We start from the raw sequence: 12392 nt of genomic DNA, 5'->3' as shown, positions 1-12392 counted from the left end.
TGATGCTTAGTCCAGTTACCCTGGGTAAATATAGTAACTTTGCTTTGCTTTGCTTTTATGGCACCCCCATATCATGCTAGCCTGATCGAACCCTACAAGCCCTCCCACACGCTCATACCAGCCGAAGCAATGAGGCTGGCAGAACATTCGTTTCAAAAGCCGGGACAAAGCTCCACACGTCAAGACTCTTCTCCCTTCTGGCTCCAAAACTATGGAATGCACTTCCCAATACAATCAGAACTTCAGATTCACTCCCAATATTCTGCCGTAGTCTGAAAACCCACATTCAGACTCCAGCACTTGCCGTAGCCCCGACGACCTTACAGGTGTATGCAAAGGTTCAACTTAACCGTATCACTGCCACCTGGTGGATGCAAGAGCCAACGCTAGACTGCCGACCCGGATCTAGTTCGTTTTACTGTGATTCACGGCTTGGGCGGCCATCTTAAATGCTAAATAATTAGCGTCAATGCTAGCGAGCTAAAATGAAGCCATCCTTGCTCTAGAAAGCGCCAATGTGCAAAACCAGCCTAGGATCGCTGAAGAAGGAAAGGCTAAGCAAAAAAATAAAAATAAATAAATCAGCGATCCGGTTTGATATCAATAATAAAGCTTATATGACGTAACGTTCCGCCAGAAGCGGTTGCCTGTTGGATTCTAATTGGCGGAACGCTCCGTCATGAGCAGTTCATTTGTTCATTTAGATTTTATGTAGACATAGCACTATATAGTGTATACCCATAGTTTCATTGTACAGATATTCTACTGTTAGACGCAATGGTGGCCTTAGCTATGTTTCATCAGTTTCAATTGAAACGGGCCTCCACCCTCTAGGGGTCCCTGGGCCCCCTCCCCCACGGCCCCACCCTTGCACAGAGGCCCTCTCTCTCTCTCGCCCTGTCTCTCTCGCTCACTCGCTTCCTTGCTCTCTCACACTCTACCTATTTCCTGTTAATAACCTGCGTAAAATGTGCGGCATTGGGGAGACACACACACACACACACACACACACACACACACACACACACACACACACACACACACACACACACACACACACACATATATATATATATATATATATATATATATATATATATGCGAGAGAGAGAGAGAGAGAGAGAGAGAGAGAGAGTATAACATACATGAATCAGTAAAATGTCCATTTCAAGGACATGAAGTCTTACCAGTGTTGTTGTGGTCGTTGAGTCTAAGAAGACGTCTCTAGTGCCATCTATGGTCGTTGAGTCTAAGAAGACGTCTCTAGTGCCATCTAGTGGTGTGGAGTCATCTTCACAGCTCTCATCTGACCATAAAAGGACATGACCACGGCAGGAAAAGGAAACACATTCTCAGGTGAGATTCTGATTTTTGTAGAGGCCACTGTTCACCAAAAAGTAGTTACATTTACTAGTTACTTAATTTGAAAACTAACTTAGTTACTGTACTGATTACTTACACCAAAAAATAATGTGTTACTGTGAAAGGTAACTTTTTAGTTACTGTATAACAAAATCACACGCGTGTGAAATGAGGGGCGCTCTTGTCATCATACATCAATTTATGTTAGCGGACATTTGACATTGCTATATAAGGTACAAAAGGTGGTCCCTCATTGGCCAAGCGCTCCTTCACGCCAGTTCAGTCTCTATCTTTCTTTATACTCTATGAGTCAGACAGCCAGACAGCCAGTCAGCCATCTAGCCAGTCAGCCAGCCAGACATCTAGCCAGCCAGTCAGTCAGTCAGCCAGCCAGACATCTAGCCAGCCAGACATCTAGCCAGACAGACAGACAGACAGACAGACTGCCAGCAAGACAGTCAGTCAGCCAGCCAGCCATCACACGGAAATATGAAATTACCTACCTAGGTTCCATCCTGGAGGCAAATCTCTCCGGTGATAAAATGGCCACCAACGTAATCAAAAAAGTCAACCAAAGAACAAGATTCCTATACAGGATCTCCTCACTGGTCAACAAAAACACCTTGAAGACGCTAACAGGAGCCCTAGTACAAGGTTTCTTCAACTGTGCATGCACCTCTTGGTATCATAGCACCTCAAAGGCCCTTCAAACAAGGCTCCAGAGCCAAGTAGTAGTCTGACCAGTTTGTTTTGGAAAGTCTGGAGTCCAGACTTTCCAAAACAAACTGGTCAGACTACTACTTGGCCTCACTCCCCGAAACCACCTCACCCCTGCCCATTTTGACAGGTTACAGCGTACAGCATCTTGCAATGGGTCTGGTCCACAAGATTTGCTACAGTGTAGCGAATCTTGTGGACCATACCCAACCATTTATCAACCCGTGGGTTCCGACCCCTAGGGGGGTCGTCAAATTATTTGGGGGACCCCAAATTATTTATTATTTTATTTTATTTATTTATTTGCAACTGAATGGCTGGAAAATGGAATGAAAGAGTTTAACATAGTACACATAGTACATGTGTACATAAACTTTCCTTTAATTATTATATCTGGTTTCCCAAGGGGTGCGGGAGTCACGAGACATGGCCAGCATTTCCGGGGGTCCCCAGCTAAAATCGTTGAGAACCCATGCGCTACACCACCAAGATACCCATGTACGATACCCATGTCTAAATAATTCCTCCAAGTCCACACCAGAGGGAGTTGCACAAACCATGTGCAACCCAGATTCGGCACAAACAAGGGACTAAATTAATTTCCTATGCCACCAAAATGTGGAACGCCCTACCAACAGTCATTAAGACATGCGAATCCCTTGACTCCTTCAAAACCGCTCTCAAAGGGACAGGTCTACGGATGGCTGCAATTCAAAACTGGCCCCCATGAAAGTCTGAGTTCCCCCTCACCCCCTTTTCCCCTCACTGTATATTTTATTTTACCCTTTTACCTCCTTTTATGATGATTTCCTGCTTGTTGTTATACAGTAGTGTATTTTGTTCGTCTCTAAATGTTCTGATGAATTGAAAATGGTGGACCCTATTCTAAACAAGTAAGTGTAATGGTTTATGTCGTCCACAGTTAACAGTTTTTGTATTGAGTTGTGCTTGAAATGTACTGTAATTCTGCAAACTGTTAATATATACATCTACCAATCAAACCAGCCCGCCTGCCCATGCGTGCCGCCCGCCACGCACACACGCGCGCACGCACACACGTGCAAACGCCCCCAAATAAACAACTACACTTTAGAAACAAGCCCAAATAATCAACTACACTTTAGAAACAAGACCAAATAAACAACTACACTTTAGAAACAAGACCAAATAAACAACTACACTTTAGAAACAAGACCAAACTAGAAAAAGTGCCCTTCCGGGCACAGGTCTCCACCAGGAGGATAGGAGTGTGTGTGATGTTTGGCAAAATGTTTAGGAGGATGTTTTTATTTTATTTGTTTTTGCAACAATTTTCTTCATTTTGTTGAGGAAATGCAGAGCCAGATCACTCATAGCATCTCTGAGGATAGAATTCTGGATGAGCAGGACATGTGCAGCATTTTGTACAAAACGGGCCACTCCTGAAAACTTTGGAAGGCAATCTTAGCCAATAAGTGTACAATCTGAGAAATCCAACAGACTCGTCTTGATCACATGACTACAGAGATCATGTGTACCGATTGCCATTTCTTCATACGCCTTTGATGGCAATTGGATGATTTGAGGCATTTTGTTCCAAAAATGTGTTTTGCAATCAATCCATTCCAAGCATTAGTTTGGGCTAATTGGCCAAATTGGGCTAAATTTGGCCATAGCAACTTGCCCAAATGTGCTGACATCAGCACAGTTGGGCAAGTTGCTATCGCCAAATTTAGCCCAATGAGTGTTTTTATGCAAAACTAATGCTTGGAATAGATTCAGCATCATGAAAACCCCCTAGTTTGATATGTCACATGCTACTTAAAGCATAAGGACATTTAGAAAATATTGCCTTATAATAGGATGTCAATGGTGGCATTTTGAAAAATGGCTGCCATGGGTGCCATGTTGAAAATTCAGGATGCCTCCACATCCAATTATGTTTGGGATGCCCTTGGCTATATGTGTACCAGATTTCATGCTTTTATCACAAACTGAACGATTCCTTTATATATTGGAGCTAAGCAGCTGGACTATTTTGTTTAATCACCTGGGGAGGGGACTGGATTTTTATTTTCATTCACAGGGAGGGTGATGGTATTTTATATCAGGATACATAAATTTCCTCCAGGGGTACCCCTATTTAAATTTCGACCGGTCCCTAATATCAAAAAATTTGTTTTACAAAAGTCGGCCTCCTGGTGGCGCTATAAAAGGCAGATGCGGAAAATGCAGGTCAAAGGTTTGTCCTTGGCCTCTAGGGAGTGTGCATGCAACGTTTCACGCAGATCGGTGCAGTTTTAGGTAAAAAATGTGAAAAGCTGCCTCATGGTGGCGCTATAACAGGCCGTTCTGGAAAATGTGGGGCAGAGGTTCATCGTTGGCATCCAGGGAGTGTGTGTGCAAAGTTTGGCATCGGCCGGGTTAACGGTGCCGGAGATTAGCTGTACACAGACGGACGGAAGGACGGACACACACACACACACACACACACACGGACGGAGTGCAAAACATACTCTCTCCCCATGCCTTCGGCCTCCCCATGCCTTCGGCCTGGTGGAGACAATAACTTGATCTATATAGCACCTCTCATTAAAGCCAAGGACGTTATATCAAAATATCTGAACAAACTGAACGTCGTCAAGTAACACAAAACGTCACCGATACATCTTCTAACAGCATATTGTCCATCTGTCCCCCTGCAGCTCCCGCCCCAACTACAGAGTGGTGTTGGGAAAGCACAACCTGAAGGAATCTGAAGCGGGTTCCCTTGCTCTGAGGGCAGCCACTATCATTACCCATGAGGACTACACCGCTATGCTCAGCCGGTACAGGAACAACACTCATATTCGCATTCATATTAGCATGGACAATGAACCTCATTATATTGATTATTTCACATGAGTTTCATTGGTGTTCTACTCTTTGTCTTTTGCAGGAATGACATTGCCCTGATCAAAATGTCCTCTCCCGTCACCTTCTCGGATAGCATCATGCCCGCCTGTCTCCCCGAGTCAGGCTTCGTCTTGCCCCATGGTCACCCTTGCTACGTCACCGGCTGGGGACGGCTAGCCAGTGAGTGACTGCACTTTCTTTTTTGTCAAATAGGTTTTTATTGAGAACAGATTATAAATTGTTGTAGATAAAACATTGTGATATGAATTACATTGTTCTTTTATAGAAAACAAAAAATGAAAGAAAAAATACAAGGACAAAAAAAAGAAAGAAAACCCTCAACCCTCCCACCCATACTGCTCAGTGACACCGCATACTATAGAATAAAATAGTAATTTGAAAAATGGAAAACATCTGAAAGAAAATGTCGTACAGTCAACCACATCAGTGGTATCCTGTCTATGAATTGTTTCTACTCAAGTAATGGACAAGGGGCAGCCAAACCTTATCAAATTGTTTCTCCCTGTTTCTCAGGAAATACCTTATTCTCTCAAGATGAAGCGTACTAGTCATTTCATTTAGCCAATGCTTAAATGCAGGAGCCTCCTCCTTTTTCCAGTGCGTCAAAATTAGTTTTTTTGCTGTAATCAGACCATATGAGAAGAGTTGTTTCTGTGCTCTCGTCAACCTAGGCATGGAGTCTGACAAACCCAGAATAATTAGTACAGGATCGGGGTCAATATGAAGTGACTGCACTTTCAACAGGTGTACGCACATTGAGTTTGTCCTTGGGGAAAAACAAACATGAACCCATATAGTTGGACATAAATGTGACATGTGTTTTTGACACATCAATGAGTATTGTATGGTGCTAACCCAGTCTGTGCAGAGGCGTCAGCTCTCATTCGCGTCACCCATGCTAAAAGAAAATGCTTAAATGTGCATTTGTTGTTGTAATGATAGACAAAAGCCATATTCTATTTCTCCTGATGACCAGGAACAATTCTAATGTCAGCATCACAATGAAATCTCTATCAATGGAGCTTTCTCGGCTGCTTAAGATGTAGTGTCAATTCATATGTTCCAATCTGGCTCTTGGCATTCGGTGCATCTCTCTCTCTCTCGCACATGACTTGAAAATAATCTCCATCCGCCCACCCATCGTTTTTCCATTTCAACTTCTCTCAGCAAATAATGAACTCAGCATCACAGCAGGGACTTGTCTTCTTACCCGGGTTAAGTTAGCTTCTCCTTCACAGCAGGGACTTGTCTTCTTACCCGGGTTAAGCTATCTTCTCCTTCACAGCGTCGGGGCCTCCAGCTGATATCCTGCAGCAGGCCCTCTTGCCAGTGGTGGATCATGCCACCTGTAGTCAGGACGACTGGTGGTACGTGCTGGCCACCGACAAGATGGTCTGTGCTGGGGGAGATGGCATCAAGGCCGGCTGTAATGTGAGTAATATGAGGGCGTCCGTTCATTGGACATGTTACGGTACTGTTCTTACTGTCAACTGTGGGGCAAAACATTTCTTTTCATATAAGCCCACTTGGGTTTCTTACTTCTCTTGCATATTTCAAATACTTTTACTTCTATTTTCAACGGTATACCTTTATCGTTGTTACATTACAAATGTTACATTCAACGAGGAAATCTTACTTATGGGATTAGTCTGTATACATTTGTATATATTATATAAGATGACAGCCATCATATTAGTGGTACAGTACTAGTTATATTTGATTTTACAATAAAACTCATGTAAATATTAGTTTTATTTTTTGTAGGGAATATATTGTTTTAATATAGCCACAGTACTGACTCATCTTCATGCTCAGCCAAGAGTTACAGTATACCGTACATTGTAGGACTAGTAGCATGCCAAAGTTTGTGCTATAGCCATTGAGAATGCATTGGGCGTTTAAGTTAAATAACTCAGAAACTACAAATCATTTCAACTAAATCTAGGCCTAAGACGTGACACCTCAAAGTGGGGTACATTGCATCCACTGGTCAATCCAAGGGCCTACCACTCCACTCTCTTGATATGTTCTTTCCCAACTCTTGGAGAGTATGTAGGCCTTTCCCTGGACCTTCTAGCGGCTAGAAGGTCCAGGGAAAGTCCTACATTGTAGGACTAATAGCATGCCAAAGTTTGTGCTATTGCCATTGAGAATGCATTAGGCGTTTAAGTTAAATAACTCAGAAACTACAAATCATTTCAAAGTAAAATGTTCCAGCATTTGTCTTCACAGTAAGCTGAATTATAAAATGTGTGAATGGAGTTTCTAGGTGAAAGTGATTTTTTACGTGCCATTGAGCCCCATTATAAATGTATCAAATTTGAAAGCACTATATTTCTAAAACTATTAAACATTTCAAAGATTCCATTTCAGGCAAACATGTCCACTGTAAGATGAACCTAAATAGGTTTGAATGGGGTTTCTATAGGTGTAAGTATGTAGGACTAGTAGCACGCCAAAGTTTGTGCTATTGCCATTGAGAATGCATTGGGCGTTTAAGTTAAATAACTCAGAAACTACAAATCATTTCAAAGTAAAAAGTTCCAGCATGTGTCTCCACAGTAAGCTGAATTATAAAATGTGTGAATAGAGTTTCTAGGTGAAAGTAATTTTTTGACGTGCCATAGAGCTGCCAGTGAGCCCCATTATAAATGTCTCAAATTTGAAAGCACTATATTTCTAATTTCTATGAAAGATTCTATTTCTATGAAACATTTCAAAGATTTATTTTCAGGCAAACATGTCCACCGTAAGATGAACCTAAATAGGTTTGAATGGGGTTTCTAGGTGTAAGTATGTAGGACTAGTAGCATGCCAAAGTTTGTGCTATTGCCATTGAGAATGCATTGGGCGTTTAAGTTAAATACGGGGAGGAAATATGACAGCAAACTGCCTGTCATATTTTCTCCCTATTCCAAAGCCCCCCCAGGTACATTATATATTTAAACTATTTTCAGCAATGGTACATGTAGTGGCAAAAATGCATATAAACACTATGATATTGATTAATTTAATGTAGCCTACTAGTAGATGATACTTAACACTCTAATTACCACCTGTTCTTCACTGACCAACTCATTAGAGACTGCTGACTCATGTAAACCTATTTCAAACTGTGTGAGTTAACTATAGAATAGAGTCCATTTAAGGCATGACCATCTCTTGTTACTCCTGAAACTCTGTACACTGCTGAAAGTATAAAATATGTGTGGGACATGTGTGTGGGGAGTGTTGGGGGAAGCTCTGGAGGGAGACACTAGTCTCTCTCTGGTGTGATGACATATACAATAAAAGAATGGAGTTCGAATCCTGATGGTTGAGTCCTGCTTCTTCCTGATGTTGTTTACTTACTAATAGTAATATCAAAAGCTGCCATTACATACACTTATTTTTTCAGTGGGTAGATCTTGTTGAGCTGGTCATTTTGAAAGTAGATCTCACGTCATAAATGTGTGGGCACCCCTGTTCTAGCCCCTAGGATGACCCGAGGCCCACCACTTAAAAACCACATGCTACGGTGCCCAAATCTGAATTTAGGTGCTCAAATGAACTCAAACTGAAGCAATTCAGTAAAGGTCAACACTTCCTCCTGGGGTCATTTTAGGGGCTGGGACCTCCAGTAAAAGGCCTAAATACTATCCAAGAGTTGGGGAACAACATATCAAGAGAGTGGAGTGGTAGGCCCTTGGATTGACCCAGGACCAGTGATTAAATGTACCCCACTGGAAAATAGCAACTTTGGGCACTTTTACATGTAGGCTGAACCAAAGTTGAAACAGTTGCAAGGGGGACATCTTTGGGCATGGGGTCCTCATCGTTGGATATGTTGTTCCCACAACCAAGAAGAGTATTTTACCCTTTACTGGAGGCCATAGGCCCTAAAATGACCCCATGAGGAAGCGTTGACCTTTACTGAATTGCTTCAGTTTCAGTTAATTTGACCACCTAACTTCAGATTTGGGCATAATTACACCATTGCTTCAGTTTCAGTTCATTTGACAACCTTCTTTCAACTTTGGGCACTTTTACATGTAGGCTGACCCAAAGTTGAAACAGTTGCCAGGGGGCCATCTTTGGGCCTGGGGTCCTCATCATTGGATACGTTGTTCCCACAACCGAGAAGAGTATTTTACCCTTTACTGGAGGTCCTAGGCCCTAAAATGACCCCATGAGGAAGCGTTGACCTTTACTGAATTGCTTCAGTTTCAGGTAATTTGACCACCTAACTTCAGATTTGGGCACCCTAACATGTGGTCTTTAAGTGGTGGGCCTGTGGTCATCTTAGTGGCTAGGAGGTCCAGTGAAAGGCCTACATACTCTCCCAAGATGGAGGAACAACATTTTACAATCTGGGAACCCTAGGCCTTTGTATGGCTACAGTGCGACTGGTTCAATCCTACCCTAAATCTAGGCCTAAGACGTAACACCTCAAAGTGGGGTACATTGCATCCACTGGTCAATCCAAGGGCCTACCACTCTCTTGATATGTTCTTTCCCAACTCTTGGAGAGTATGTAGGCCTTTCCCTGGACCTTCTAGCGGCTAGAAGGTCCAGGGAAAGTCCTACATTGTAGGACTAGTAGCATGCCAAAGTTTGTGCTATTGCCATTGAGAATGCATTGGGCGTTTAAGTTAAATAACTCAGAAACTACAAATCATTTCAAAGTAAAAAGTTCCAGCATTTGTCTTCACAGTAAGCTGAATTATAAAATGTGTGAATGGAGTTTCTAGGTGAAAGTGATTTTTTACGTGCCATAGAGCTGCCATTGAGCCCCATTATAAATTTGTGCTATTGCCATTGAGAATGCATTGGGCGTTTAAGTTAAATACGGGGAGGAAATGACAGCAAACTGCCTGTCATATTTTCTCCCTATTCCAAAGCCCCCCCAGGTACATTATATATTTAAACTATTTTCAGCAATGGTACACTTATTTTTTCAGTGGGTAGATCTTGTTGAGCTGGTCATTTTGAAAGTAGATCTCACGTCATAAATGTGTGGGCACCCCTGTTCTAGCCCCTAGGATGACCCGAGGCCCACCACTTAAAAACCACATGCTACGGTGCCCAAATCTGAATTTAGGTGCTCAAATGAACTCAAACTGAAGCAATTCAGTAAAGGTCAACACTTCCTCCTGGGTCATTTTAGGGGCTGGGACCTCCAGTAAAAGGCCTAAATACTCTCCAAGAGTTGGGGAACAACATATCAAGAGAGTGGAGTGGTAGGCCCTTGGATTGACCCAGGACCAGTGATTAAATGTACCCCACTGAAAAATAGCAGATCTACCCAAAGTTGAAGGGCTTCAACCTTGGGTACTGGGTAGCTGAAGTTGAAGCTCTGCCCTTCAACTTTGGGCACTTTTACATGTAGGCTGACCCAAAGTTGAAACAGTTGCAAGGGGGACATCTTTGGGCATGGGGTCCTCATCGTTGGATATGTTGTTCCCACAACCACGAAGAGTATTATACCCTTTACTGGAGGTCCTAGGCCCTAAAATGACCCCATGAGGAAGCGTTGACCTTTACTGAATTGCTTCAGTTTCAGTTCATTTGACCACCCAACTTCAGATTTGGGCATAATTACACCATTGCTTCAGTTTCAGTTCATTTGACAACCTTCTTTCAACTTTGGGCACTTTTACATGTAGGCTGACCCAAAGTTGAAACAGTTGCCAGGGGGACATCTTTGGGCCTGGGGTCCTCATCATTGGATATGTTGTTCCCACAACCGAGAAGAGTATTTTACCCTTTACTGGAGGTCCTAGGCCCTAAAATGACCCCATGAGGAAGCGTTGACCTTTACTGAATTGCTTCAGTTTCAGGTAATTTGACCACCTAACTTCAGATTTGGGCACCCTAACATGTGGTCTTTAAGTGGTGGGCCTGTGGTCATCTTAGTGGCTAGGAGGTCCAGTGAAAGGCCTACCTGTAAACTACCTCGCATAAAAGACACAATAATATAAGGCAATAATTTAAATAGCATTAGGAGCACTCCAAAAGATGAATAAAAACAGGTCTCCAGACCCTTAATTATTTCATATCATTAAAAAAGGCAAAATAATAAATAAATAGATAGCCCATAAAGCATATTTTCACACTAACCTATATCTGGTTGACCAACAGGGAGACTCTGGCGGCCCACTGAACTGCCAGAACCGAGGGTTACAGTATTACCATTATGACGCATCAAATGCTGCCATCAAAACAATTGACACTTCTGAAATAAAAGGTTACAACTTACAAACTAATCGTTTTATTTCACAGAAAATATTCAGGTGATAACTCTGTTCATGTTTGCTGTTGATATGTATTGTTTTAATATAAACATGAGAATAGTGTCAACCGAGCAACAGAACATGTAAGGAGCACATTTTCACAGTAGATATAAAAGAAACGTATTTAATATAAAAAACGATAAAGGAAACTGGCAACACTAATGACTGGAATGTGTGTTTATTAGATTAAAACTTTAAAATACAAATGTACTTTTAACTATGGGACATAGATACATGATTGCCTATGCTCCCAGTACTACTGAACATGTTGAAGTATGAACAAACAATGTGGCAATGGCATTCAACTTGATATAAAGCAATTTGCAAGACCTGCAATGTTTGCCTTCGAGTTTGACATATTCATGTGGCATATTGAGAAATAAAAACACTGCTTGTTGTGCCACACAACTAAAGGGGAACCATACTTGTTCAAACTGACAATGTTGGGAGAAACGGTAATCATTCCTATCAAGGTACTCATTTTACTCGGCCTTCAACTGTTGGTTCCTACATACCGTAGCTCTAGGAAGGAGCTTAGAATGATTGACACACAGGCACCCTGTGTGTTTTACAGGAAAACTTCCTGGGAATGCCCTTAAGGCAGTCTTCTCTGCATACTCAGAGTGCATAGTACTGTGTGAGTCAGCCTGTGTGGTTCAGAGAACGGTGACGAGTGAGTGAGTAATGGTTGCCCTCCTCATTCAAGCCCAGCTGCTCAGTCAAAGAGTCTTTCTGTGGCTCATCTCACACCAGTACAAAAGCATTAACACGAGAGAAGAGCACAGACTACACTGCTGCCTTCACATCCAAGCTCCCTCTCACTACTGCAGGGCAAAGGCCTCGCACTGTTCTTGAGCCCCCTTGTTTGCTAGCAACGTCCTTCAGGCTCCCTTAAACTTCCTATGTTGACCCAATCCAAAACACAGAGAACGAACTCTGGCACGGCAACGTGTTGCTGATAAGAAATTATTTTTTTGTAACGTAATGTATCACTACAGTTTGTTGACAACTAAAACACTAATGCTGCGTTCAAGACACAGAGCTTTTTGGTTTCACGATGGAAGCGATTGCTTTCAAGTGATCAAAACATAACATGAAGGCCTGTAGGAAACCTTCCTTAAACATTACATAATAATTACAGATCCT

At 42.3% G+C, this 12392-nt stretch overlaps 1 protein-coding gene across 1 annotated transcript; it reads left to right on the top strand.

Moving 5' to 3' along the window:
• Positions 1 to 2551: 2551 nt before the first annotated feature.
• LOC306941937 (chymotrypsin-C-like) lies at positions 2552 to 12141 on the top strand (the record flags this gene model as incomplete). Its single annotated transcript, XM_079527575.1, has 6 exons — positions 2552 to 2577; positions 4764 to 4886; positions 4997 to 5133; positions 6260 to 6405; positions 11095 to 11132; positions 12000 to 12141. 6 exons carry the CDS (start codon positions 2552 to 2554, stop codon positions 12139 to 12141), a joined length of 612 nt encoding a protein of 203 aa, XP_079383701.1.
• Between the last annotated feature and the right edge of the window lie 251 nt (positions 12142 to 12392).

This window comes from Electrona antarctica, assembly GCF_951216825.1.
Source record: "Electrona antarctica genome assembly, chromosome: 18".
In the NCBI taxonomy this organism is placed as follows: Eukaryota; Metazoa; Chordata; class Actinopteri; order Myctophiformes; family Myctophidae; genus Electrona; species Electrona antarctica.
The sequence above is the reverse complement of the archived record's forward strand: the minus strand, read 5'-3'. Positions and strand labels throughout refer to the sequence as shown.